This window comes from Manis javanica, chromosome 13, assembly GCF_040802235.1.
Source record: "Manis javanica isolate MJ-LG chromosome 13, MJ_LKY, whole genome shotgun sequence".
Classification (NCBI taxonomy): Eukaryota; Metazoa; Chordata; class Mammalia; order Pholidota; family Manidae; genus Manis; species Manis javanica.
In genome coordinates, this window is record NC_133168.1 from 99,758,563 (window position 1) to 99,785,724 (window position 27,162).

Sequence of the window (27,162 nt, forward strand, 5' to 3'; positions counted from 1 at the left end):
ACCTGTCACTGGGATGGTGGGCAGCAAGGCACCATTGTCTTGTGGTTTCAAGTACTACTTTCCTAGCCTAGGAAAAAAGGGACTTGGGTGGGAAAAGTCAGTGGAAGTCTTGTGCCTGGATCTGTGCTTAAACTGCGGACTGTCTCCCTGGCCTCCAGCTGGGCCCCATGCTCCTGGGTGTGGGTGGGCGTTGGTGACACCTGCATATTTGCTTCTCCAGCGGTACCAGGATGCGCCAGGTGTGGAGCACATCCCGGTGGTGCAGATCGACCTCTCGGTGCCCCTGAAAGTGCCAGGCAAGTGTTTGCGTGACAGTGTAGGCCCTGGGCCTGTCAGCAAGGTGGTGGGAGTTCTGGGTCCCGTTCCCAGACACTGTGAAGGGCCAGCCACTCGGGCTCTGTGCACCTGCCCCTGCCTGCTGGGCTTGGGGTCCAGCTCAGGGTGGATGAGAGGAGCACGGGGGCCCTAGACTTCAATGCCGGTGCCACTTCATCTCCCCCAGGACCATCCCACCACCCTTTGCCTCCGTTGGCATTCAGGCCAGGGGGTGGTGCCCGAGGCCCCTCGTGTCCTCAGGAGCCCCCACACACGGTTCTCAGAGCTGCGGGCCACCAGCCTCGACGGCAGCGGCTGAGCGCCCGCCCGCCCACAGGGATGCCCGCGTCGGACCAGTATGTGAAGCTGGAGGAGGAGCGCAGGCAGAGGCAGAGGCTGGAGAAGGGCAAGACGAGGCGGAGACACAGGGAGAAGGGCAAGCGGGGCCGTGTGCGGCTGCACAGCTCGCTGCACGAGAGTGACGAGGACATCGCCCCCGCCCAGCGGGTGGACATCGTCACGGAGGAGATGCCCGAGGTCGGCCTGCCCGCTGTCCGCGCCGACCTGCTCCCCACCCACCCACCCCACCCCTGTCATGGTCGGGGGCCCCGTCGCAGCGCCTCCCCGTCCAGGAGGCCTCCAGACCGTCTGTTCCGGCGGCCTCGTGGCCTCGTTGCACCCCATCCTCACCCATTTTGAGTTCCTGGCCCCAGTCAGATGCCCTCTTGGCCGCAGACCTGGTGGTCCCTTTCGGAGAAGGGGGTGGGGCCCGCAGACTGCTCGGGCCTGGCTCTGCAGGGGCGAGGGCTGGACGGAGCGCTTTCCCTCCTCCAGAACGCTCTGCCCAGTGATGAAGACGAAAAGGACCCCAACGACCCCTACAGGGCCCTGGACATTGACTTGGATAAGTAGGTGGGGCCAGGTTGGGGGCTGCGTGCAGGGCCATGTGCGGGGGGGGCACTCCTGTGACCCCGACCCCGTCCCAGGCCCTTAGCCGACAGCGAGCAGCTGCCCGTCCAGAAACACAGAGACGCCGAGACGTTGCAGTCCCCCGAGAAAGGGGACGTCCCTGTCGTAGAGAAGAGGAGCAGGAAACTCAAGAAGGAGAAGAAGCACAAGGAGAAGAGGCGGGAGAAGGAGAGGGGCGAGGGCCGGGCCCAGAACAGGGCCCAGGACCGGGATGCCCAGGACCGGGATGCCCAGGTGCGCGGGAGGGCCGCGCGTGGTTCTTAGAGCAGCAAGGGTGTGAGCAGGAAATGCGTGCCCCCGAGACGGTCATCGTCAGCTCCTTGAGCCCAGGTCCCACGCTGGGTGGACTGGGAGGGCCTCCCTGGGGCCTTTCCTGCTGCCTTAGCCAAAGACAGGTCTCCCTGTGGTTTCAGGGTGAGGACTTAGATTTCTGGCTGTCCACCACACCACTGCCAGCCACGGTAAGAGCCCGGTGGGCCACTTGTGTCGGCCTCTCAGGGCCCGCAGCTGCACACGTGGCCCCTCGACCTCAGCCCAGCAGAGCTGCCTCTCTGAAGCATCCAGGAGTCCCGCTCTGGGTGCTGCCCACGCCAGCCCTTCTGCCCATCCCCAGGGGTGGATGAATGGTGGGGGCACCTTACCCGGACAAGCCAGACCTGAGCCAGCTCCGTCCTGTGCTCAGGATCCCACCCTGCCAGCGGCTGTCGGAACAGTGGCTGTCGGGCCAACCCTCGGCACAGAGCTGGCGTCCCTGAGCCCGGCAGCAGCCTCCCGTCAGTGAGGCCCGCAGCCCTGGGCCTCACATGGTGGCCTTGGCCAGTGCCCGGCCAGCCAGGCCTCTCTCTGTGCTGCCCCAGGAGACATTGTTTGCAGAGGGCCTGGGCCTGTGCTCCTGGGGTGTCCCCTGCGTGAGGGCAGTTCAGGCCACGGGGGGGGAAACTGTCCCCAGCCCCGGCTTCCCTTAGAGTCCCAGCACCCGCTCCCTGCAGGAAGAGCTCAAGGCGGCCGCTGTCATCACCGCCCCCGAGGAGGAGGGCGAGGAGCCCAGGAGAGAGGAGGAGGGCGAGGAGCGTGACCCCGAGAGGGTGAGGGGCCGACCTTGCAGGTGGGCCGTGTGCCTGCACAGGGGGCTGCGGGAGGAGGGCTCTGACCACCGCCCGGGTGCCACCATGAGGCCCGCTGGGGGCCTTCATGGCGGTCTCCCATCGCTGTGCTGGGGTTCTGATGGCTGGGATCAGCTTCAGGCTGTACGTTACTCTGGGAAGTTTATCTCCTTAAAGGAAGCAAGTCCCTGGCTTTAGTACGTTCATAGGGTTGTGCACACCCCACCTCTGTCCAGTTCCAGAACATTCCACCACCCCAGAAAAACCCCATCCCCGTGAGCTAGGCACCCTCCCCAGCCCCCAGCACCCACAAGCCCACATTGTCTGGGCACCCACCTGCAGTGGACGTGTCACAGAAATGAGGCCACACACCACATGGCCTTGTGTGTCTGGCGTGTGTTCAGGGTCTGTCCGCGTGTGGTGCATAGCAGGCTTCCTTTTCATGGCTGTGTGATGCTCCATGTGTGGGTGGACGCGTGTTGCTTCATCTCTGAGTCCTTTGCTGTGGACACGTGTGGACGTTTTTTTCCATCTGTGTTTTAACCTGTCAGGTGCACACCAGGGAGCTCCAGGGGGGCTGCCGACCAGGTGTCTGTTCTGGCACTTTCCCCGCATGTTATCCCGGTTGGCAGTGAGCTCAGTCCTTGTCCAGCAGGGCCCCTGGCCTGGGTTTGGGGCCTGTCCATTATGGCGTGTGGGCCCCTTCCTGGGTGCGGTCAGTCCGTGTCTCAAGTCACATGACGACACTGCCCGCCCACCTGCTCCCAGAGGAGCCGCGGAGCGGTGGGAGCTGGGGCTGAGCTTACCTCCCCCGTTTCAGAAGCCTTCCAGGCATAAGAAGCAGCACAAGAAGAAGGGGGAGAAGGAGGTGAGGGCCGAGGACAGGAAGAGGCCCAAGAGGAGGCGGCGGCCGAGCCCGGGGCCTGCGGCGCCCGTGGAGAACGGCGCGCTGGATGAGGAGGAGCCTCTCCCGGTGAGGGGTGCTTCACTCACCTCCCTGCCGGGCCCTCGCCTGGCAGAGCTCAGCCACCGGGTGGTGTGGGGAGCCCCTGGGGTGTGGGCACGTGCCATTTGGGCCCTGGGGGCGCCTCTTGCACCCAGGCTTGTCCTGGTGTTGCCTGGGCATGTGGCAGCTGTCAGCAGGCCTTGTTCTGCAAGCAGGTGGCACTTGGGCGCGCACAGCCCAGTGCTGAAATGCCCTCTGTTCACAGCCCATGTCCAGCTACTGCCTCCTGGCTGAAAACTCCTACGTTAAAATGGTGAGCCGCCACACTCGGGGGGGCCATGCAGGGTTGGGGCGCCCTTCCCTGGGCCCGGGGACGTGTCTGCGCCCTGGGTGTCCATGAGGCCTCTGGGAAAAGAACCCCTCGAGGGCCGGTCTGCTCTCTGCTCGCTGTGGGCAGGGCAAGGCTGAGGTGACAGCAGACTTGTCAAGGACAGGGTGGGAATGGCTTTCGTTGCAGACAAGGCTGAGGTGCAGGGGTTTGGAGGGTCGCCATGCCCCTTTCTCCCGCTTCTCTGCCTGCGGAGCAAGCGCAGCTGGCCGTGGCCCATGGCTCTGAGCTGCTGTGCTCTGTGCAGATGTACGATGTGCAGGGCAGCCTGCAGAAGGACAGCCAGGTCACTGTGTCCATCGTCCTGGAAAACCAGAGCAGCAGCTTCCTCAAGAACATGGAGCTCAGTGTGCTGGACTCGCTCAACACCAAGCTGGACCGGCCAGAGGGCTCCTCTGTCCACGATGGTGTCCCTGTGCCTTTCCAGCTGCCCCCGGGTGAGCGGGCGTGCAGGGCTCGGCAGGGGGGGTGGGGGGGAGGGCTCGGTGGGGCCAAGCTTGCAAGTACTGCCTGTCCCCTCCATGCCGCTCCTTCCCTCAGTCCTGCAGCCCGGGGGACCAGGCCCTTGCTTGTGGCTGGGCACCATGAACCTGCTGTGGGAGGTGTGGTCAACCCCCGTAGGAGCCCCCACTTACTCCTGTCACCTGTGCCCTGGGACTGAGCCCAGCCTCCTGACCAGGCTGAGGCCAGCCCTCCGCCCCTTACCCTTGCAGGCATCTCCAACGAAGCCCAGTTTGTGTTCACCATTCAGAGCATTGTCATGGCCCAGAAGCTCAAGGGGACCCTGTCCTTCATCGCCAAGGTACGTGTGGCTGGCACGGCATCTGGAGCTCCTGGACGCCTGTGCCTGCTCTGCAAGCCGAGAGCTCCCAGACCCCAGGGCCGGGCATCTCAAGGGCCAGCAAGATCCCGATGGGAGCTGCCCCCGCTCACCCTGCACCCTTGCTCCTGGCAGAACGATGAAGGGTCGACCCACGAGAAGCTGGACTTCAAGCTGCACTTCAGCTGCACCTCATACTTGATCACGACACCATGCTACAGGTGTGTGGCTGCCTGCTCTACGGCATGAGGGCCGGGCGTCTCCGGCGTGGTAGCCCATGAGGGCTGCGGAACAGAGAGCACAGGCAGCAGGTGCCAGCACTTCTCCTGGGTGTGCAGATGCCAACTGCTCCATGTCGTCTCCCTTCCAGCACTCTGGGTCCAGCACAGAGGCCCCCGGGACCTCTTACCTTGTAAAGGCCCTGCTTCCTCAACTCACATTCTCTGAGGGTCTGCAGGTCAGGGTTTCAACATAGGAATTGGGGAGAGCACCATTCAGCCCATGACATCTTGTAAAACCCTCACAGACCTTGAGCTGCAGGCACCCACAGGCGGGACCGCCCTGGGCTGGGGTCTTTATCTGCCTTGATGCTGGCGAGCCCACGCACCTGTCATCAGCCTCCTGTCCTCGGTTCTTCCCACAGCGATGCCTTTGCCAAGTTGCTGGAGTCTGGGGACCTGAGCATGAGCTCAATCAAAGTTGAGGGCATTCGTATGTCCTTCCAGAACCTTCTGGCAAAGATCTGTTTTCATCACCATTTTTCCGGTAAGAGATTTGACATGGCTGCTAAGCGGTGCGGCCTCCCTCTGCTCCCCGTGGGGCAGCTTCACCCTGCGGCCTGGCTTCACCTGTCCTCTGTTGCAGTTGTGGAGCGAGTGGACTCCTGTGCCTCCATGTACAGCCGCTCCATCCAGGGCCACCACGTCTGCCTCCTGGTGAAGAAGGTGAGCCCCTCACGGAGGCGGCCAGACCCTTCCCCTGCCGCCCCGCCACCCGGAAGATGCCCCCACCCCTCTACACCGAGTCCCCTGGCCCTGGCTCTCTGTGGGCTTCCTCGGTGTCGGCGTAGTGCTGAGCTCAGGCTTTGTCCCCGTGAGGGTTTGGAGCCTGCCTGTGTGAGGAGCAGTGGCCTTTCGTCATCTCTGGCTTGGGCGCCAGGGCACCAGAGGCCCCAGTGACCCAGGTGGGAAGTGTCCCGTCCTGCGCTTTGTGGAAGGGACTGCCTGTAATCAGCATATTTCTTCTGTACACGTTCCTGACCGTTCCTGGGGAACCCTCTGAGACTAGAGGCTTTTCACTGAAGGGTTTTATCCACAAGTTCAGTTTCCTTCATCAGTTCTAAGATCTGCAGTCTTTCTTGTTTCCTCTGGTGAGATATGGCAGTTAGCAGTTCTCAGGGACTTAGCCTCACCTAAGCCAGCGATTGGCAGGGTGGGGCTGTGTGGTGTGAGGCCGCTTCCTGTGTCCGTCGTGATGACCCCCTTCATTCCTGATGCTGGCAGTTGATGTCTTCTCTCATTTTTCTTGGTTACCCTGGCTAGAAGTTCATTAATTTTATTGATCTTTTCAATGATCAACTTGAAAACCAACTTTTAAAAACTTTTGTTTTTTAAACAATAAATAAATTGCATTGAGTTTTGCTCGTTACCTCTTTCCTTCTGCTTTGGGTTTATCTTCCTCTTCTGTGAGTTTCTTGAGAAAGCCTATACCTTTCTAAGAGACTTCTTTTCTAATCAACTGTTTAATGCTATAAATTTTCCTCTAAGCGCGCTGCTTTAGCTGAACTCCACAAATTGTTGTTTTGTTTTCATGTCTATACAGTTAAAAATATATTCTAATTTCTGTCGAGACGACTGTCTGTCCCATAGGTCACCTGGAAGGAAGTTAGTTTCCCAGCACTGGGGGAGTCCCCTGTTGCTCGGCGACTGTGGGTTTCTAGTCTGATTCCGTGGGGGGCCCATGACGCGCGCCTCACCTCCGTCCTTTGGTGCCGGGAGGCTGTGTGCTGGCCCAGCACGTGGTCACCCCGTGGGTGCCTGGAAGCAGTGTGTGCACCGCTGAGTCACCGAGGTCCCGCCAGGGGATGGCAGTTCCAGTTGCTCCGGATCCTTGTGGATTTTCTCTGTCCTGATGGTGGAGGGTCGGCGGCTGTCAGGATGTCTTTGCCCCTCAGCCCTGTCGGGTTGCTCTGTGTGTGTCGGGGCTGTTGGGCTTGTGCACCCGTTTGCAGGGTGTGATGAATCTCTTCACCCCATGTCACTTTGTTCCCAAGTCTGTGAGTCCCACACCAATATAGCCACTCCTGCTTGCTCTAGTTGGGTGGTTCCGTGGTACATCTTTCACATGGAACCTGTCCTTATTGTTCGATGTGGAAGAATTCCTTATAGACTTGGCCATGGGTCTCGGTTCGTGCCCATGCTGCCAGTCTTTTAATGGGTCTGTGCGAACCACTTGCATCAGAAGTACCGTGGTGTCCACGGTCCATCTCCCGTGTCACCTGTCTTGGGTCAGCTCCCTCCACCTCCGTCCCGCTCCTGCTACTTTGGCTCACGTGTACCTGGCTCAGAACCCAACTTTCACTGGTCTGTTGGGTGTGCGTGTTTGGGATGGTGCTGTATCCGCTTAGCTGTCCAGTCTCCCCGGACTTCCCCATGTGGGGTGCCTCCTCCCTCCCGCCACACCACAGCTGCCATGTGTAGGCCATCTCTGCCCCTCTCCACCCGTCCACGTTCTCTTCCAGCTTGTCTCCCGTCTGTCTGAGGAAGCGCCTTGCACAGCTCTGCACGAGGGCTGCGGGCCGTGAGCCGGCTCCTGCATCTGGTCGCTCACGCCGCTGCTCCCCGGGGCTGTCTGTGCTGCGTGGGGTTGGCTCCCAGGGTTTTCTCTCGGTGCCGTTGGATGGGCCGTTCCGTTCTCTCGGCATCCCTGCTTCTGATCAGGAACCTGCACTCCATCTGCACCGATACTCTCTCAAGGAATGTACCATTTTTTTCTGGTTCTTTCAAGGTTTTTCAACATTGTTCTTTGTCTTCGGTGTTAGCAGCTTCTGATGCATCTGGGTATTGACGTGCTTGGGTTTATCTGCAGCCTGTGCAGCTGCTCAAATGTGTGCATTTGTGTTTTTTGCAAACTTTGAGGTGTTTTCGACTGTTGCTGAAATACTTTTTCAGCACTGTGGTCCGTGTGTTCCTTCTGGATGCCGCTGACAGGCGTCTCGGGCCTTCTGTTACCGCGCCTCCCGTCTGCCAGCCTCAGCCTGTCTGGCCCCCTTCTGTGTCGTGCCCGCCCTGCTGCTGGGCCCGTCAGTGAGTCTCTTTATTCTGGTTGTTGGGATTCTCAGGCCTAAGCCTTCCCCTTGGTGGCTCTGCCTGCTGCTCATTTCTTGCTGAGATGTTCTGCTTTTCCATTTGCTCCGAGAGTTTTGATTGCTTATCAGACGGAGGGTCTCAAAAGAGCTGCCTTAAAGCCTGGTCAGAAGGCCTCGCAGCCCCTCATCTTGGGGTGGGTGTCTGTCAGTTGCATTTTCCATTGTGCTGTTGCCCTGGCCTGCGGGTGATACCCTGGCTGTTCGGACCCTGCTGAGAGCCTGGGCCTGTCCAGCCCCATGGACAACGTGGGTACACAGGCTGCGGCCACGGGATCTGGTTCCAGTGTCCTTGTCCTGCACTGCAGAGCGGCTCTGGGTGAGGCCACACCGGGTTGGGTGTTCTCGGCCTCCTGGGTGAGGGCTGCAGGTCCTCAGTGCCCAGTTGCCCCAGGGGTCCGTGAGCACACTTGTGGTCCCCATCTCTAGGTCCCCTAGCCAGAAGGTGTGGCTTTGGTCACCCCGCCCCACCAAGCTCTGCCACCGCACCGGTTCCAGGCAGGGTCCCCAGTCCCCACAGGCCTCCGCGCCTTGGCTGCTCCTGCCTGGAGAGTGAGGCCCCTGGGGGAGACCCAGAACCCTTCCCTTCCATCATCAAAGTGCCATCGCATAGAAAAGTGTTTGAGATTGGAGGCAGATATGCGCAGTCCCCAGGCAGCGTCTCAGAATGACCAGCGTTGTTTCCCTTCCTCAGGGCGACAAGTCCGTGTCGGTCGACGGCAAGTGCAGTGACTGCACGCTTCTGAACAACTTGTTGGAGGAGATGAAAGGGACGCTGGCCCAGTGCTGAGTGCGTGGCCCCGCAGCAGAGGGGGCACTGCGGCCCGGTGGAGTCCAGGCTCAGGTCCCCCCGGCCACGGGGACTGTCTGCCTGTCGGTAATTCAGGTCCACTGCCGGCCACCCTTCTGGTGTCGAGGTCACGTTCCGCACCGATTCATCCCATTATCTCGTTCACTCTGCCCCTTCCCACACTCCTTAGCGAGAAGCCCGTTCCAGTCCCCAGACCAGCAGAGGCTGCCTGAGGCGTGAGCGTGAGCGCTCTGGGCCGGGACCTAGTGGGCTCAGGGTCGGGTGTTTGGGGTGGACTGGGGCGGGGTGGCGCATCCTGCTTCTGTAAAGTCGCCTGAGCCCCCACCGGTCCCCCAATACCCTGCCTGGCAACACCTGCTCACCCCTCATGGCCACAGGCCCAGGATACCTGGCAGGAGAGGGTCATGCAGGCTGCGGTCTGTCGTGCTGTCTGCGTCCCCACCCCATGCCGAGTGCAGGAGGACAATGGCAGGGTGCCAGGCAGGGAGCCTCAGCCGAGGGTGGGGGTCCAGCCGGCCCCTGGCGGGTCAGGGACTGGATCTTACTGGGGTCTGTCTCTTTCTGTGCGGTGGGATGGGTGTCAGGCGGCGTTGTTTGGGGAGAGTTGGGGGTGGGGTGCTGTGAGTCTGGGTCCCTCCTGCCACTAAACACTCCCCAGGTGTGTGCTCGCAGCAGCCGGGCAGGCCCAGTCCTGACTGCGGCCCCCACAGGGAAGCACGTGCTGGTGCAGTGGGGCTCCTGAAGTGCACCTCACGGGCAGGGCAGGGCAGGGGGACCCCCGCAGCCCCGTGAGAACTTTCTCAGAGATGATGGTCCTCGGTGACATTTTAACTTTTCCTTTTGATGAAAACTGTCACTTTAGCATGTAGAGTATCTATTACGGAATCCTGTGCAGTGGTTCTAGAATCTCGAAACTGTATGATGTGTTCTGAGAATTTATTTGCCATTGACATTCCCAGGTAAAGGAAAGACAGACACACCACGCTGCTGTGCTGATGTTGTGTCAAGGTGATCCAATAAACTTGCAAAACATATCTGTCCACCTGTGGGTTCTCTGCCCCGCCAGGGGTCCCCGCCCAGCGGGGCTGTGGGGCATCCCCCTGCATGCCCCTTGGGAGGGATGTGGTCCCCACACACTGCCAAGGCACTGGGTCAGGGGGTACAGTGGGGAGCTCCATGGGGTCACCCCCCTCTTCCCACTGGTAGTGGGGTATGCAGGGTGAGCGGTAGGAGCAGCTGCCGGAAGGAAGGTCCTGCTTGTGCTTCAGGTCATGTTTCCGAGGGCTTCACTGATGGGGTGTGGGCAGGTCAGACCAGGTCAGCCGACGGGAAGCCCAGGTGGGAGGAGGCCAGGGAGCCAAGCCCAGTCCGGAGTCCTGATGGGGACAGGCCTCGGGCATCCCCCACCCCGTTGGCACCGGGACCCACCACCCCAGTGGAGTCACAGCCGCTTCCAGTCCTGTGCAGGCTGGGAAGGCGAGTGGCCAGGCATCAGAGATTGGCGGCATGAGGAGGGACGCCGGCCCCCCACCACACCAGGTCCTCTTTACCAACCAGCCCCTCTCCTAACTCGCCCCCTGGGTGGCATTCGTCCAAGGCGCCCTGTGTGACCACCAGTCTACCCCAGCGCGGCTTCCAGAGCCTCCCCACGGGATGTGGTGGTTACACCATGTGTGTCCCTGACAGAAACGTGCTCCCATGGAAACTGCGCCTGTGTTGAGTCAGTGACACCTCAGCAGAATGGGGGGTCCTGTCTCCCCTCAGGAGCCATCCTGTGCCCCTGCTTGGACACAGGGCAAGAGGGAGCTGTGGGGAGGAAGTCATCTGGGCAGCCAAGGACCACCAGCCTTGGGACAGCACTGCAGGCACACGGTTGGGCTCCTGGCAGCACTTGGCCCTGCATCAGGCCGTGCTGGGCCCATCTCCCCATAATCCATGTGGAGCGTCAGCAGGAAGGAGCCGCATGAGAGGAACACTGGCTCCCGTGTGCCTCTGACTGAGGGACAGTCCGACACACGAACCCCGATGACACTGGCTCTCATCTTCACCAGCTGCAGTCTCCTGCGTCATCCGAAGCATATGCCCAGGTGCCCAGGTGTGGGCATCGGCCTGGGAACCCCAGTCCCCGCAGCCCCGCCCCTGCTCCAACAGCACTGACCTTGGTGAGAAACATCGGGGACATTTAATCATTTCGTCAAGTAGCTCTGGGGTCCCACCTGGCGTCGATAATTCATACAGAAACCCACCTTTCCCTCCTCCCGGCCCAGCCCAGGCCCCGGTGTTTGGTGGGGCGGGGGGATCCGAGGCGGCAGCAGGCCTGCTCCACAGGGTCAGGCTGGACCGCGCAGCGGAGTCCCGGCCCTGCGTCACAGTGGGGCAGGCCCGGCGGCCATCAGTGCTGTGTGAGGCACTCGGAAGCATTTTCCAGAGGCAGGTTGTCCAGGTGTGGGGGCTCCAGACATGCAAATCTGGGTGACACCAGGCTGCAGGGGACACAGGTGCCTTCTGTCCTCCTGCCTGTCCTCCCTGGTGTTTCTGCTGGGGCCACACCCAACACTCCCACAACTGGGTCTGCAAAAGTGGTGGGGGGCACCAGGGCCACTGCCACAAATTAGTCCTTGGGTTTTGACCCCTGGCTTAGGCCAACCCCTGCCCCAGAAGCCCCCCCAGGTCCCTGCAGCCTGTGGGTCACTCACAAGGCTGGAGTGGTTCTTGCATCCGGTGAGGAGGAGGAGGAACCGAAGTTTATTCGTGCGGTGGTCTCACAGTTGTGGCAGAGCGTCCGGCGTGTCCGGGTGCAGAGAGAGTCCTGCCCACCCCCGCTCACCTGAGGGATCCCATGCCAGCCCCCAAACCCCCAGAAGGCCTGCGCTTTAGAGAGGATGGGCTTACCTCATGCTGGTGTTCTCTCTAAAAACACAATGGGGCCCCATTTAGCCCCCGAGGCCCCTCCACTGGGCACATCCGTCACCACAGCCCTGCCACCTGCGTGGGGCAGGGGTAGGACCAGACACCACGGGGACCCTTTAACCATGATGTGCACCCCTTGTGCCAGCAGAGCTCAGAGACCATTGGAGGGAGGAAGGGGCTGGGGCTCTGAGCACAAGGCCAGGTGCTGTCTCCAGTGGTCACCTAGCACACGCTCACCTGGGGGGCACGCGTGACATTGCTCTGGTAAAACCCACGTTGGTTTTGGGGAGGGGGGACTTACTTGTGCCATTCATTTCTGCAACAGCAATGGGATTGAAATCAGGGGCCAAGTGATCTCTGTTGGGGACCCTTCCCTGAACCCAGCTGCCCCAACTCACATGTAAAGGAGGAGGCCCTGCACAGCTGTCTCCCACTGTGCAGACGACCTGGGGAGACAAGGACATGAGGCAGTGTGGTCCTGAACCGGGCCAGTGGAGGGCCTTCCGCTCCCCACCCCAGCCAGGTGATGAAGGGCCAGGGATGCAGGCAGAGGGGCACTGGGGGTGAGCCTGGGGCCCACAGACAGCAGGGGCCATCAGCACGGATACCCCCCCAGTCCTACTTGCAATTGTAGCCAAAGCAGACGACGTGCGAGTCTGTGCAGTCGGTGCAGGAGATGGTCTTGTACTGGAAGATGCCTGCAACACACCAGAGCAGCCGCAGGTTCCTCACGGCCTCGGCCTCGGCCTCCGGGCCCATGCTGCCCACCCCAGAGGCTCGCTCACCGCAGTGACGCTCACAGTTGATGCGGCCTGTTTGCAACAAAAGCACAGATGGCACCCTCCTGGCAGGCCCAGCCATTCTCCACTCCAGCCCGTCCTCCCGGGCCTGCCAAGGCTCAGTGCAGCCCGCAGCCTGGGATGGTAGCCTTACAGAACGGGCAGCGTCAGCACGTGGTGCCCGCGGGGCCCTACTGGAGGAGGTGGCATGGAGCAGTGGGGTTTATCCTTCAAAGCGCCGCGCTGGTGCCCACGGAATGGAGGGCCCTCTTCTCAGGGAGCCGCCCTTCCCCACTTCTGTCCCCTGCCAGCTGCTTTACTCACACCTGTCCAGCCTCAGCCATGCCTTGGCCGAGAACCCCCAGCCTCAACTGGGACTCTGAAGTACCCCGAGGCCCTGGACAGCACCACCCTCCCCGCTCCCGGCCCTTGTTGGCTCACTTTCTATGATGGCATTCTGGATGAGCTGCACCTGCTTCCGGAAGACGGCCCGCAACTCGTGGGGAAAATACCCTGATGGGGGGAGACGGGGGAAGTCAGGCCCCTGCCTTCGGCCGAGAGGGCGTCGTGGGGCGGGTGGGCCTCCACCCCTTACCCGGGAAAAACATCTTCCTCTGGTACAGCTGATCCATCTCCCAGTACACGGCGCCTGCCACTCGGTCCAGCTTCTCCCGGGCTGGGGCGGGGCGGGGAGGCGGGTGAGCGGCCGAGGCCGGCGCCCGGCGGGGCGGGGGGCGTGCCCGGCGGGCCCGCACTCACTGATCTCGGCGGGGATGGCCAGGTGGAGCTCCTTCATGGTGTCCTGGCTCCAGTCGGTGAGCAGCAGGCCCGACGCGGTGATGTCGCCCACCCACCAGGACTTGCGGTCCACGTGATGGCGGTAGAAGGAGAACTTCTCCGAGAAGTTGCCGTTGCAGTGCAGGCAGCCGCGGGCCAGCGCCGCGGTCACGCTCAGGCACAGCAGCAGGGCCATGGCCCGCCTCCCGCCGCTCGCCAGCCGCTGCGCCTTGCGCCACGCCCTCCGCCGCGCACCAACCGCCGGCGCCTCCCAGGCCTGGGCCGCGCCCCCGCAACGGAACCTCTGGGCCGCCGGCTCCGCCCCCCGGGCTCCGCCCCTGGAGAAGCTCCACCCCGGCACACCCCACGCATGCGCTCACGGCCTGGGCAAACCACGGCTGGATCCTCGAGGTCCCGCCCCGGAGCGGCGGAAGGAGCCACGGAACCAGCCAATGGCGTCACGGCCCGTCCCTCGCTGCCAGGCAACGGGGGGCGCGGGCATGGCGTGCTCCCTCGTTGGTCTAGACTCTGTTGTCCGGGTTCGCTTCCGGGGAGGCCCCGAGCGGTGGCGGAAGTAGACCCGGCTAGGCGGGCGGGGACTGGACGGGCTCTACGCGTTTTTCCTCCGTGGCGGCGGCGGCGGCCAGGGACGTACCGGGAACCTGGCGGCCGCGGAACAGCATCAATCGCGGCCCGGCGGCCGCGAGGCGGAGGTGCGTCCTCGGAGGGGCGGGAGCGGGCGGCGGGGAGAGTCCGTGGTGACGCTGGCCCCGTGGGGCCCGCGCAGGCGATGTCACTGACGCCCGGGCCCCGCCTCTGGTTCGCACTGCGAGGCCTCAGCCTTCCGGGGCCCGGCCTTTTCTTAACAGGGCTTCTTGCTTCCCGGTCCCCAGGCACTGAACAGGGCCTGCGCACGGGGCGGTGGGGCGTCCGCGCTGCACGCCGGGGGCCTCCACGGCTCCTCGCCCCTGCCGGAGGGCTGGCATTCGTTTGAAATGACCACGTGTTTTATAAAATGTCACTGAAAAGGGAAGGAGAGGGATTGGAAAATACAGAAAGTCACAAAGCGGAAAACTCCCTGGTGACAAGCACCCCGTGGAGAACCGCCGTTCCCTTTGGGTTCAGAGCCCTCCGGTCTCCCGACGCAAGTGCATTCTTGCCCCCTCGCATCGTTGTTTCGGTTCCGTCGAGGCCTGACTGGCACGCCATCAGCCGCCGTAGTCCAAGCCGCAGCGGTGGGGCACAGCTTCCGTCCGTGTCACAGCCTGCGCTGTCTGCCTTTGGACTTGGCGGCCAGCCGCTGCCTCGATCCTGCCTGCAGCCCACGTGGAGTTCAGGGGTCTCATTAGCCCATTGGGCAGGCTCAGTGCAGCGTGATGCCCACGCTTTGGCCCCTGACCGATGGCCAGGACAGGACGCTGCAGACCCCGTGCCCCCCATGTGGGTAGCATATGGACTGGGTGGTTGTCCCCCTGTGTGTTCGGGCAGCCGGTTGGGGTCTGCTCTCAGAACGCACTGAGACAGTGTGCCTGATGGAGCCAGACGCCCGTACCCCAGGGCACCCTGCTTCCCGTCCCTCCCCAAGCCACTGCCTCAGACAGCACCTGTCCCCCAGCTGCCCCCATCTCCCAACAAGGGGCTTCTTTTCCTCTCATTCAGCCCTTCGAGCTGAGCTGTCCAGTGCCACAGCCACTGGCCACACGTGGCTCGTGGAGCCCTTGACACATGGCTGGTCCAGTTGGGATGCGCCCTAAGTGCCAAATACACACCGGGTCCCAGACACTCTGTATGTATTTTTTTTAAAGGCAAAGTATCTCCTTAATATGTTCCCTATCTGTTAGGTATTGAAATGAGATCTTGGTGTTTTGGGGTTAAATACACTTTAATGTGGTAATTTCACACATTCATTTTCATTTTTTTTTCTTTACTTTCAATGTGGCTGCTAGAAAGTTTGGAATGATGCACACAGTGCACATTATATTTCTGGTGCCTTCCATGGCATTTATTCTTTCCACAAATGTATGTAGCTCCTGATTTCAGAGGATTCGTAGTTTTGTTTCCTATTTGTGGATTTAGTTATTAATTGGGATAAGCTACTCCAAGGACTTGGCTAAATGCTTGGTGTGTCACAATTGGTGAAGAAGTGTCAACTGTAATTTTTTAATGCAGTTTTAGGCTCACAGCATAAATGCCTCCCTCCCCATATATGCACAGCCTCCTGCATTATCAGCACCCCACCAGAGTGACGTCGGTCATAAGAATGAGCTCTGTGGGCACATGGTGGCTGCCCAGAGCCCATAGTATGTTAGGGCTCATTCTTGGTGCTCTGTGTTCTGTGGGTTTGGGTAAAACATACAGACATGGACCCTACGTCCTACTCTACAGGGCCAGCAGAGTTCTCTCACTGCGCTGAAGGTGCCCCGTGCTCTGCCCACGCACCCCGCAGGAGCCCCCCGCTGCTGCTCGCCGTCTCCTGAGCTCTGCCTCTCCCGGTGTGTCCCAGGGTCAGAGTCACCAACTGTCCCTTCTCGGGCTGGCTTCCTTCATCTAGGAGCGTGCAGCTCCTCCATGTCTTCCCACGTGGCTTCAGGGTTTGGTTTTGATTCGGCCGCCCCTAAAGGAGAGAGCGTGTGGTCATCGTCTTTAAGCCTCTTAGGAAGCCGAGCTTGGTGTCCACCTTCCAGGCACCTCGAATAACTGACAAGCTGGATTCTAAGCTGCCTCCGTCTCTCTCTCTCCCTCTCTCCCTCTCGGCAAAAGCCAGGGTGGTTATTTCAGTCCCTCACAGGCGGGTTCGTGGAGGTGCTATTTCAGTTCATGAACTTTTAAGAGGGTTCGTATTCTGAACGAGTCGAAGGCGGTCTGTCTCACCTGTAAGGACATTCCAAAGACAGCAGCGTTTGGCGCGGTCGGCCATGAATCATCTTCCCGGGAGCTCCCGGCTCCAGCGCTTCGTCAAGTGGATGAGTAACAGAATCCCCAAAGCGGCTGCCTTGGAACTTGGGTTTTTACTCTGGGAAGTTTGAGACGTGCCCCAGCTGGTGAGCCCTGTTCCTGATTTCCTGGGATTTCAAGGTTCGTGTTGCTTCCGCAGAAAAGGCGAGTCCAACTTAAGAAACTGGATTCTGGAAAGAGATAGTCACTCCTACGGCTCCCAAGTCCCAAATAAGACATCAGGGCAGGCCCATTCTCCGTGGGGCCGTCCTGGGCACTGGTGGTGGATGGGGGCATCCCTGGTCCCCACCATGCCCGGAGCACCCCCACTCATGACGACCACAGATGTCCCCAGACATGGCCCAGTGTCCCCTGGGGCCGAGCACAGCTGGGAGCCTGAACGGACTGGCCTGAATGGATCCTGCCCTGCCCGAGGAGGCTGCTGTGGAGCGGAAGCTGGGACTGGGGGGCCTGGGGCGGCAGGGCAGGGTTCTGATCAGGTGTCTCCCCTTCCTGCCACGCAGGCCTCTGTTCAGGTACACATGCCATGGGCTGAGGCTCCGGCAGGGACATGGCTCGGGAGCAGGCAGCAGCCACGGGGATCGCTCAGGTCCCCTCCTCTCAGGCTTTGCCCGCCAGTGCCCCTCGGTTTCCCCTGAGTGGGACTGAGGTGGAGGAGGAGGCAGCGGCTGTTGGCCCCTGAATCAGGCCAGGATGCGGCCAGCCTGCGGCGACCACCGCTCCCCTTGTGCTGAAGCTCGGGCTCCCGCCACCCCTTCCCCTCCCCTCGTGGTGGTGGGGCCCAGGCCGGGTCACGGGGAGACCGGCTCCTGTGTCCGGGGGCTCTGCCCCTCCAAGACCCCGGGAGTCCTTCCTGCCTGTCCCCGCTTCCCCAGGTCCTTGGCTTGCGGACACACCGCCGCTCCTCTGTCTCTGTAGCCATGCGTGTCTGCATTCAAATTTCCCTCTTATAAGGGCAGCTGTCATTGGGTCAGGGCCACCTGCTGCTGGATGACCCGTCTTTCCATCTGTGGAGACCCAGTTTCCACACACCATCCCGTTCAAAGACTCTGGCAGTTCAGACTTGAGCGTGTCCCTTGGGGGCACACGATTCCACAGTAATGGCGGGTGGGGAGTGACTGTTGACAGGCACAGGATTTCTTTTGGGGTGATGAGAATGTTCTGGAATTAGCAGGGATGGTCGATTATGATTTTCCTAAAATCCGTGTGTTGTATACTGTAAAAGGGTTGGATTACAGTTTATGAGTTATATAGCTCAACTGAATTTTTAGAAAGGGTCATTGTGGGAGCCTGGGATACACGGAACCCCTTGGCAGTACCCAGCCTACAGTGGCCTCTGCAAACCTTACTTCCTGCCTTCCTACAGTTCAAATTGGAGAACTTCACCCCAGAAACAAAGATGCAAGGGCCACACAGAACAGCCCACCTCTGTGATGGGGGAGGCCAGAGGCACCTCTGGGTGCCTCCTGCAGGACAGCTACTTGCTATATTGAAAAATGAACATTTAGATGGAGGAAGCCACCCCTGGGGTGCAGCCTTCCATAGCCAGACAGATCTGGGCTCTGAGCATCTTCCAGCCAAACCCCTGGGCCTGTCCCTCCAGTGTCCACCTCGCGCAGTGTCCCTGCGGGGGTGGCGCTGCCACGGCAGAGGCAGGATGCGGAGGCACCGGAAGGAAGTGGCATGGGCTGGGCATGCTGCACCTCGCTGGGAGGGTCACACGGCGGTTGCTTAGAGGAACTGTGTTCTGTTTTGTTTTCAGAAAAAAAAAAACGGGGGCGGGTGTGTATTGGGGCAGGGGAATTTTGTCATCTTACCTTTGTCACTCTTGAAGTTTCTGAGCGCCACACACATCTCGTTCGCAGGAGGAACTGGGCCAGCCAGCAGAGCCCTTACGCTCAGTTCCAAGAAGCCTGTCCTGACCTTTGCCCACGCTGCCCTTGAGGTGTCCTAAGAAGAGCCGAGAGAAGGAACCCCAGAGACGGTAACTGGGGTATGGCGGGCAGCAAGGGGCGGTCGTCCCCCAACCACCTGGCCTCCAACCGCGCTTCTGAAGGGAGAGGCACTTGCCGGAGGCCAGCCACCCTTCAGCCGTGGGACATGTGTTTCTGACCAAAAGCTGTTTGCTTTTGCGGGAACCCTGCCCATCCAGGAAGTTTTTTGGAAAATCATTTCTTCCACTTAAAAAAAAAAAGATCAACCACTTTAGAGAAGAGACGGCCAGGTGGACAGGGCTTCACAAGCTCCCTCTGCTGCCCCGCGCGTCTTCCAGGACTGTCAGGCAGCGTCCGGGCGGCGGTGTGAGGGTTTGGGCCGCTTTCCCCCTGAGGCCCCAGGCAGGCCGCATGTCCCCAGGTAACATTGTGGGAGGTTAAACTCCCAAAACTGTCCCACAGAGGCCCCGACATAACCCATGGGGCGCTGGCGGGTTGCATTTTTCTTTGTGGTATGATTTCTGCTGGGGGCAGAAGGTTAGCGGCAGGGTCCAGAAGAAATGTGGAAGAAAAACGGTAAACACCAGTCCTGCCCGGCCAGCACCCCCCAACTGGACCAGGGAGGTAGGCCCCCTTCATCTTCTCATTGCCAGAGGGGGCTGTGCAGGTTGAAGGAAGCCCAGGTTGAGAAAGTGTCTTCTGAGGTGCCAGCAGGTGGTGAGGTGGTGGCTTGCCTTTCCAGCCGGTGCCCAGGGCCCTTCTTCCCCACACCTGTGCCCAGAGTAGCCTGAGCTTGCTTTGTGGATGAACCACCTGGCAGGTGGGGCGGCAGGTCCCCCTGGTGTGTCGGGCACACGCCCACAGCCTTGCGGGGTCCAGACTGCCCAACCCCAGGGCACGAGCCAGTCTCGGACACGGAGGGTCTGCACAGGTGGCTCTGTTCATCAGCGCTTCCTGGGGATCTGAGGCTGGGCCCTTGCTGGTCCTGCCACGGTGGGAGGGAGGTGGGCAGGCGGGACGGGCAGGGCTGCACCCCATTCTCAGCAGCCTTCCTTTCTCTCGTCCCTGGGCTCCTGGAGCCGTGCCTGCCCACTAGAGCTGAGAGGGTCAGCTGCCTTGGAGCTGGGAGCATGCACGCCAGCTCTGTGTGGGCCCTGAGGTGCCCGCAAGGGGCAGCCACGACCCCAAGGCTCCTGGGGCTGGGGCCAGAGATGGAGGCCTGACTGACAGAGACACAGTATGCCTTAAACCCCAACCTGACTAGTCATCGCCTAGGCAGTACTGACCCAGGGTGAGTCTGCCCCTAGGGGGCCCCGGGGAACATCTGTGGTTGCCACAGTGGAGAGCTCCTGGCATCGAGTGGGTGGGGCTGGGGAAGCTGCTCAGCCCCCGCGGCGCCCAGGACGGCTGCCCAGGGAACGGCCCGTCCCTGATGTCAGCAGTGCCAAGGGGGGACCCGGTCTAGGCCTGGGTTTTTCCCCTGGTCAGGAGAGGGGTGCCTGTTCCCCCGAGGGTTTTTGCAAAGTGCCTAGCAGGGAGTCAGCCGGAGGCAGGAAGTGACAAGGGCCGCCAGGCCCCGGGGCGGCTGTGGGGAAGGAAGTGAAGGCCTGGTCTGTTGACAGGCACCCTAGTCTTTGCTGCAGGACACAGGCTGCCTCTAGCTGTCACCTGGAGCATGGCTCTGTCCCAGTGGGCAGGTGGGGTGCCTCGTGTCTGTGCGTCCACCCGTCGGCGGCCACGTCGGTCGATCCGCGCTGCTCGGAGCATGCACGTGCAGGTCTGGACGCGGGCGGCCACTCCCAGGAGGGAACTGCTGGGTGAGATGGTAACTTTTCGTGACCGCCAGCCGGTGGCCGGGGGGCCGCCCCGCTCCCCGCTCCCCAGCCAGGCGCAGGGCTCTGCTCTCTCCCTCTTCCCGCCAGCACCATGACGTCAGTTTTGTTCACAGCTCTGCCTGCCCCACGCAGTTTCTGAGGTCTCTCTGGCCGCGCCTCAGGGCCCAGCTCAGCCCGGCTCCCTTCAGGCCAGAGCAGCCTTTTCACCTTCAAGTTCTCGTGCCTCAGGGTCTGCTCTGCTCGAGCGTGTGACCGGGGCCCCCAGTTGGCACTGCTGCTGGGCCAGGTGGCCCGCAGCAACGTCGGCGCCAGCGTTTTGCGTCCCGTGTCTGGTCTCTGGAATTAAAGGCTCCCTTCTGGAAGACAGGGCGCACGCGTGGTCCTCCCTGAACACAGTGAGGTTAGGATGCCAGCGCCCCCTGCAGCCCTGGCATCTGGAGGGACCCAGCTGGTCCCATCCTGGAGGTCGCCCTCCTCCCGGAGGTGGCAGGGCTGGCTTGAGCCCCACGGGGCTGTGGATGCGGCGCAGCTGTGGCTCAGCTCTTACTGAACGTCTGGGTGCTGGCTTGTCCTCCGGTCACTCTGGCCTGCAAGTGGCCCCCTGGGGCTGGGCAGGAGCCCCAGGCCTGGGCAGAACTAGTGATCTCCTGTGTTGAAAGGGTTGTGCACTCGTGGCCGTGCCCCAGGTCCTGGGGGCTGAGCGGGGTCCCTGTGGGAGGAGAGGTGGCCCAGGAAGCTGAGATCGAGGGGTGCGGGACCAAGAGCTGAGGATACGGGGCGTCTGGAAGCGGGGAAGGACAGGAGGCTCTCCCCTGGCGCCTCCGGGGTAAACCAGGCCGGCCCGCGCACGGAGCCAGCCCCACGGGCCCACACAGGCACGGGCTGCCTGAGGCCCCTGCACCCGTGGGGACCTGCTAGGTGGTGTAGGACACCCACCAGGCAGTGCCTGCTGATCCCAAGTCGAAGCAAACTAACTTAAGCAGGGGGTGGGGGGGTACTTAGTGTGACATCGTAAGTGGCTATCTATCATCCGCCGCAGCCCAGGGGCCGCTGCTTGCGCCCCCCTCTGGCACTGCTTCCTCTGCAGCTTCTGCCAGGAAGCTCTCAGCTGCCGTCCCTTGGCGATGGGGTCGGCGTGGCCACTGCACCCTGAGCAGTAGGCCGCGTCCTCAGCCCTCTGACGTGCTCGTTACTGGACGAGGCTGGGGGACTGGCGCCATCATTCCCACGTGGGCGCGGACAGTGCCAGGCGAGCTCCCTGGGGCGCCTGGGTGGCCGGGTGAGAAGTGTGCCCCCAGATACAAGGCCCCCATGGGAGGCGCAGTCTCTGCAGGTGTCCCCCGGGTGGTACGGCACTGTCAACGCCGGAGAGGGGGCCTGACCGCACAAGGAGGCAGGGACGCGGCAGGCAGGAAAAAGAGCAGCCGAGGGCGTCCCCTGCTCTGAGACTCTCGGACACTGCAGACAGCTCTGTCCCCTTGGTGAAACCAAACCGCACGTCCCGGGCGCCCCGGGCTTCCGGAACAGGACTCCAAGGCCAGGGGATGACCCCTCCTCTCTCTGTATTACAGATCTTGGGAGCCCGTGGACTCCCCGGTGTCTCTCTGGTGGCGCCACACAGAGGGTGGGGCTGAGATGGCCAACCCCTTCCTGAAGCAGGTCTTCAACAAGGACAAGACCTTCCGCCCCAAGCGCAAGTTCGAGCCGGGCACCCAGCGCTTCGAGCTGCACAAGAGGGCGCAGGCGTCGCTGAACGCGGGGCTAGACCTGAGGCTGGCCGTGCAGCTGCCGCCCGGCGAGGAGCTCAGCGACTGGGTGGCCGTGCACGTGGTGGACTTCTTCAACCGCGTCAACCTCATCTACGGCACCATCAGCGAGGGCTGCACGGCGCAGTCCTGCCCCGTCATGTCGGGCGGCCCCAAGTACGAGTACCGCTGGCAGGACGAGCACCGGTTCCGCAGGCCCACGGCGCTGCCAGCCCCACAGTACATGGACCTGCTCATGGACTGGATCGAGGCACAGATCAACAACGAGGAGGTCTTCCCCACCAGCGTTGGTGAGTCGGCCCGCAGCTCGAGGTGCGCGGTGTCATGGCTTGGAGGGCGTCCACCCAGCTGTGCAGCCCCCACCTCCAGTCCCAGTGCATCCCGACCCAGAGCGCCGTCCCCTTAGCTGTCCGCCCTGCCCAGCCCCCACGCACCCACGTTCTGTGGATCCACCTGCTGGGGACATGTCCGAGAAATGGGGTCACACCGTGTGGCCGTGTGTGTCTGGCGCCTCACCGAGCACCGTGTGTTCAGGGTTGTCCATGTGGGGTGTGTGTCAGGGCCCCACTCCTGTCCATGACCGGGTGATGTTCTCTGTGTGAATGGACACGTTTTGCTCCAAGTTGAGGATCTTGAGATGGGAGAGCCCTAATGCTGTCACAAGGGTCCCCATAGAAGGGAGGCAGAGATTCAACACACGGGAGAAGAAAGACGGCCTGCTGAGCCAGGGCGCCAGGAGAGGCTGAGAGGTCTCCCTGTGGCCTCCAGAAGGGGCAGCCCTGCCCACACCCCACCTCACCCAGGGGGCCTGGGTGGGGGTTTCTGGCCCCCAGGACTTGGGAGGGACAGGCGAGTCATCTTCAGGCGCCAAGCGGGGATGGTCTGTTTCAGCAGCCCCAAGAGACCCTCGCCGACGCCATTCCTACTGTTGGCCGTGCGCCTCGGAGGACCTGCTGGGCCAGCTGGTGCTGGGCCCCTGGTACTGTTAGCTTGTGGGCCCTTCTTCGAGGACTGGCTGGTCTGCTGTCCTGGGTCCCAGTGCCCCGGGGTAGTGCGGGTAGGGTCGTGGGAATGGGTGGCCTCCGTCTGTCCTGGGAGACAAGGAGGCAGGGAGTCTTCGTGGGGTAGTGGGTGGGGCGGGAGAGGAACAGCACGTGCCCTGCGCCACCAATGGGGCTGCACGGTGGAGAAGGTCAGTCACGTGGCATGTGTGTGCCCCATCCGGAGACACCAGGCCGTGAAACAGTACTCGGTCGACAGTAAGAGGAGCAACTGCCAGACGGTGCACGTTCGCATTTAAACAATGCCATAGAAACCTACCTGAGATGGGGATGTATAAATATACTACGTGGAAAATACCAAACACCAAAAAATATGTTTGTGCAGGTTGTTCCCATCTATTAAGAAATGTAGGTGGAGCTAGAAACGCACACAGGCACCAAGGCCACGCCCGGAGCGGGGAAGCAGGCCACGGCTGGCCAGGCCGGTGGGGCGGGGGGGGTTCGGGATCTGGGAAGCAACGGGCCCCAGCCAGATGTGCTGGCACCGGCGCCAGTGAGTGCAGGGCCCCCAGCCCATGCCCCGCCGCCCTGGCCCACGCATGGTCAGGCCGTGGAGCAGCAGGCCTGCCACAGTGCCCAGACGGCCCCGCAGTCCCTGCGAGGGGGCTGGAGGCCGCGTACCAGGGAAGGGCTCCTCCGGGAGGCATGGGCGCCTCCGCTGCGCCAGGCCTTGGGTGGGGACCGGCATGGCTGTGCGGCCTAGGGCTGGCGCCCGTCCCCCTGGGCCTGCTAGTTGCACCCTAACACCAGCCCTGACCCCCCGCCCGGTCTGCAGGCACCCCGTTCCCCAGGAACTTCCTGCAGGTGGTGAAGAAGATCCTGTCGCGGCTCTTCCGCGTGTTTGTGCACGTGTACATCCACCACTTTGACCGCATCGCGCAGATGGGCTCCGAGGCGCACGTCAACACCTGCTACAAGCACTTCTACTACTTCGTCACGGAGTTCGGCCTCATCGACACCAAGGAGCTGGAGCCGCTGGTGAGCGGGCAGGGCACCCACCCCCCATCCCACCCCAGGCAACCCAGGCACCCAGAGGCCCAGAGTCGGCAAGGGGAGCCAGCCCCCTGTGATGACCCAGTGACACGGGTGTGGCCCCAGGTGTGGTGGGTCACATTGGGTGCTGGGTGCCACCCATGGGGCCTCTTTGGGTTTTCATGCGGATCTGCTCCTGGGGAGACACCGTAAGTTGGGGGTACCCCTCCCTGGCTTCGCAGGGCCTTGGACCCCACGTGGGCTTTTTCTCTCTTGGGTTCCCCCACTGACTAGGGTCTTTGAAAGTTTCCCTTAAAAATTGCTAAGAACGTGGCTAATGTGAGCGGCTTCTGTGTGTGTATTTCCCTGCAGACATGCCGCTCAGTGACCATCTTCTCAGCATTTAAGTTTTAGGACCAGGCCTAATGGGGGCAGGTTCAGTCTGGGGTGACGGAGTGTTCTGGAACTAAACAGAGTGAGGGGCACTCCAGCGCGGACACAAACGCTCCTGAATTGCTCGCCTAACGATGGCTGATGTTCCGAGAACCTCACCTCTTGTTACTTACAAAACACCAAGCGAGGTCGCGTGCTGTTCTATGACCCGCTTGCCCTTCGTGGTCTGGGACGTGGTGTCCCAGTCTGTCGTCTTGTCTCCTGTGCGGAGGCCGAGGGGTCTTCCTGGAGGTGGTTGTAGGGCGGAGCGTGGCTTCCCCTGGCTCTCAGCGAAGGGCCCTGGGGCAGGCCGGCTGCTCCGTGCGGGGAGGCTGCACCCGCACCTGGGCCACTGCTCTCCCCAGCTGACACAGGATCCTGGGCCTGAAGGTTGTGTTGAGGCCTCTCATCTTTAATTCCAGCTGCTTTCTAGAAGTTTCCTTGGGGTGTGTGCCAGACTGTAGGAGGCAGGGATGGGTCAGGAGGCCACAGCCCAGGGCTGACTGCCTGGGTCTGTGCAGGCAGCCTCACCGGCACACGGGCACAGCCGGGTGCTCGCACACTGCTGCAGCAGCTCATGCATGCTGGATACACCACCTGGCCCGCCAGCCAGCGGTATCGGCCCTCTGCCCCTCCGTGGAGTCTGCACCCCAGGTCCTGCATTACATGGGGCCCAGGGGCCCTCCAGGCAGCACCCCTGCTCTTCCATGTGTATAATTCCTGGCTGCTCGTGCATCCTACCTAATCCAATGTCCTGCTTCTTCCCAACAGAAAGAAATGACCACTCGGATGTGCCACTGAGGGCCTCCACCCTGTCTGCTGGGCCCTGCCCAGGGACACTGCAGCCTGGGGGCCACGCCTTGGAAACATGACCATTTTCTAGACCACGTGTCAGTGAGCCCCATGCCTTCAGTGCCCCCCCACCCCCGGGCACCGGGGTTCATTCTCTCCAGGGCCCAGGTGCACAGACTAAGCCTGGACGCTGTGACTGAGCAGCAGGGAAAAGCCACTTTGTGAACCGCTTGCCTTCGCCTGGAGGCTGCCGCCACGCCCAGGCCTGTCCCCATCGCCGCCGGAGCGCAGCCACTGCACGGCCTAGGCTCCCGGCCAGGGAGAGGCCTCCCCGGCACCCCAGACTCCCAGCCTCTCCCAGAAGGCACCGCCTGGACCCGGCCTTGGCCCCCCTCAGCCCCTCCAAAACGTCGGCTCATCTGTGCAGAGTTTCCAGACCCCACGTCCGCGTCCAGGCTTCCCAAGGCCGCCTCGAGTACCCTCAAGGGTTTAGGTCTCATACTGTCCTTAGGACCATCTTGAGATGCTTAGGGGAGAACTTTTCACCCATACAGTGCCCGCCCCCGCTTGAGATCCCCCTTTCCCTTCAGAACAGCAGAGAACCACCTGCCTGCACACTGGGATCGGTTTTGCCGAGTGTCTGGCTGCGATCAGCCTTTCTTCAGCACCTGCCAGCTTTATATCGAAACCTTTTGTCAGGTGACACCCCCTCCCCAGGCTACGGGACCAAAACCCCAGCACAGTTTGGCCACACAACATAGGGCCATGTGGCCAGGGCCCCATGGGGGCCTCGCTGCAGTGACTACAGGGAGCCACATGCTGCCCCAAGCCCGCCACCCTCCCCAGTGACCTCCCCCAGGCGGCCCTTCCCACCCCAACCACACCCAACTCTAGTACCTCGGGTGCCCGGGGTGCTCCCTGCAGGAGCGCCATCACCCAGCACACAAGTGCAATTAACGCAGCCTGGGCCTCCGTCCTTCCAGACACCCGGGCCCGTTCTGCAGGCTACGGAATGTGTCTCCTTTAAATGCAAAACCAGGACCAAATGCCAGAACCACTGTGCCCCCCCCCCGCCCTCTCCAACCCCCCTATCAGGGCACCAGCTGTTGCCTGCGGCCCGGCCAGGAGGGGAAGGTGGTGGGGACTGCGGGTCAGGGAGGGCCTCCTCCCCACCCCCCACACCCCTGGGTATCCACACATCAGCCGAATAAATTGTGCCATCTTTGTACCTGCGGCTGCTGGCTATTGTTCCTGTTTTCCTGGCAGGAGGGCCGGCATGGGGCAGGTCACCACCGTTGTCACTGGGGCACCCACGTCCCCAAGGGGCCAAAGGGGCAAAGACATGGTAGATGTTACAACAGTTTGTGGCCCACCAAAGCACCCCAAAGAGATAGACAGGCACAGGCATGGGTGGAATTGGAGTCCCGTGGGTGTGGGTTGGGGTGTCAGGATGTGTGTCTGGAAGTGGGGTGACCAGCGCCATAGGGAAGGGGCACACTTCGCCTTCTCCCCTTTCTGTTTTGTGTGAGAGTCTGGCACTTACCAAACATGATTTGAACCCTGACCCTTTTTGCTCCGTGTAAAGGTCCCGGAAGTCTTTGGAGAGCAGGGCTAGGCTGTGAGTGAGGGGACAGGGCTGCGTGTGTCCCTGCCCGTTACCAGCGCTGTGACCCAGACACAGGATCGATGTACCTAAAGCCTTTCTTATTCTGGGAAACGGGGTCAGGGTCCTCACTCGGGGCCGCTTTCGGCTCCGGGGGCCGGGACTGTGCGGCCGGGCGCGGCTGCTCCGCTAGAGGGCGCGCGGTCCCTGTGCAAGGGGAGGTCCTGCTGCAAGGTGAATTCCACGGTGTTTGGGAATTCCCTCTAGAGAAGCCACGGTTTCTCAGCTTTGATTTTTGCAAACGCACCGCAGCGATTTCCAGGACTAGGGTAGGAATTTGGGGGCTGTTGTTTTCTGGAATAAAAGGCCCCAAAGATGTACCCATCCCGGTCCCAGGATGGCAGAGGGGCCACGCAGAGGGACCAGTCAAGGCCCCTGAGATAGGGGTGGCCCTGGGGTCCCGGGGCCCAGGGTCCTCACGAGGGTCCCTATGAGGGGGGCAGGAGGTCAGGGTCAGAGAGACGGGAGGGCGCGGCCCTGCCGGCCGTGCAGACGGAGGAGGGGCCCCGAGCCGAGGCCGCCGCACCTCTGCAAGCTGGAAGAGGGGGACACGGTTCTCCCGGGGTCCCC

At 61.9% G+C, this 27,162-nt stretch overlaps 3 protein-coding genes across 13 annotated transcripts in view; 2 read left to right on the forward strand and 1 right to left on the reverse strand.

Annotated features, from left to right (window-relative positions):
* Positions 1 to 9,750, forward strand: part of AP3D1 (adaptor related protein complex 3 subunit delta 1) — a 33,940-nt gene extending 24,190 nt beyond the window's left edge. For both annotated transcript variants that reach the window (XM_037017993.2, XM_017653937.3), the window contains 14 exons: positions 221 to 296; positions 653 to 852; positions 1,150 to 1,223; positions 1,302 to 1,518; positions 1,698 to 1,745; positions 2,274 to 2,369; positions 3,208 to 3,360; positions 3,599 to 3,646; positions 3,969 to 4,158; positions 4,435 to 4,523; positions 4,677 to 4,762; positions 5,185 to 5,306; positions 5,406 to 5,485; positions 8,600 to 9,750. In XM_037017993.2, the coding sequence (XP_036873888.1) occupies positions 221 to 296; positions 653 to 852; positions 1,150 to 1,223; positions 1,302 to 1,518; positions 1,698 to 1,745; positions 2,274 to 2,369; positions 3,208 to 3,360; positions 3,599 to 3,646; positions 3,969 to 4,158; positions 4,435 to 4,523; positions 4,677 to 4,762; positions 5,185 to 5,306; positions 5,406 to 5,485; positions 8,600 to 8,695 (1,575 nt within the window). In that variant the 3' untranslated portion in view covers positions 8,696 to 9,750. The remainder of the gene's footprint in view (positions 1 to 220; positions 297 to 652; positions 853 to 1,149; positions 1,224 to 1,301; positions 1,519 to 1,697; positions 1,746 to 2,273; positions 2,370 to 3,207; positions 3,361 to 3,598; positions 3,647 to 3,968; positions 4,159 to 4,434; positions 4,524 to 4,676; positions 4,763 to 5,184; positions 5,307 to 5,405; positions 5,486 to 8,599) is intronic.
* Positions 9,751 to 10,879: 1,129 nt separating this feature from the next.
* Positions 10,880 to 13,528, reverse strand: IZUMO4 (IZUMO family member 4). 6 transcript variants are annotated; one of them, XR_005061286.2, is made up of 10 exons: positions 13,165 to 13,528; positions 13,001 to 13,081; positions 12,847 to 12,918; positions 12,412 to 12,438; positions 12,249 to 12,324; positions 12,025 to 12,072; positions 11,928 to 11,942; positions 11,609 to 11,701; positions 11,413 to 11,427; positions 10,880 to 11,199 (listed from the first exon to the last, which is right to left on the reverse strand). XR_005061286.2 is itself a non-coding variant. In XM_037017996.2 (10 exons), the coding sequence occupies exons 1-10, from the start codon at positions 13,376 to 13,378 to the stop codon at positions 11,109 to 11,111; spliced, it is 657 nt and encodes a 218-aa protein (XP_036873891.2). In that variant the 5' UTR covers positions 13,379 to 13,528; the 3' UTR covers positions 10,880 to 11,108. The 6 variants fall into 6 exon arrangements, 2 of the variants coding, with proteins under 2 accessions (XP_036873891.2, XP_073076758.1); XM_037017996.2 differs by having other exon boundaries at positions 11,609 to 11,626; XR_005061285.2 differs by having other exon boundaries at positions 11,413 to 11,701.
* Positions 13,529 to 13,726: 198 nt separating this feature from the next.
* MOB3A (MOB kinase activator 3A) lies at positions 13,727 to 26,163 on the forward strand. 5 transcript variants are annotated; one of them, XM_073220658.1, is made up of 6 exons: positions 13,762 to 13,895; positions 15,947 to 16,281; positions 18,003 to 18,121; positions 21,478 to 21,962; positions 23,509 to 23,711; positions 24,909 to 26,163. In XM_073220658.1, exons 4-6 carry the CDS (start codon positions 21,542 to 21,544, stop codon positions 24,936 to 24,938), a joined length of 654 nt encoding a protein of 217 aa, XP_073076759.1. In that variant the 5' UTR covers positions 13,762 to 13,895; positions 15,947 to 16,281; positions 18,003 to 18,121; positions 21,478 to 21,541; the 3' UTR covers positions 24,939 to 26,163. The 5 variants fall into 5 exon arrangements, with proteins under 5 accessions (XP_017509422.1, XP_073076759.1, XP_036873893.1 ...); XM_037017998.2 differs by having other exon boundaries at positions 15,947 to 16,257; XM_037017999.2 differs by having other exon boundaries at positions 13,771 to 13,895; positions 15,943 to 16,257.
* Positions 26,164 to 27,162: the final 999 nt, after the last annotated feature.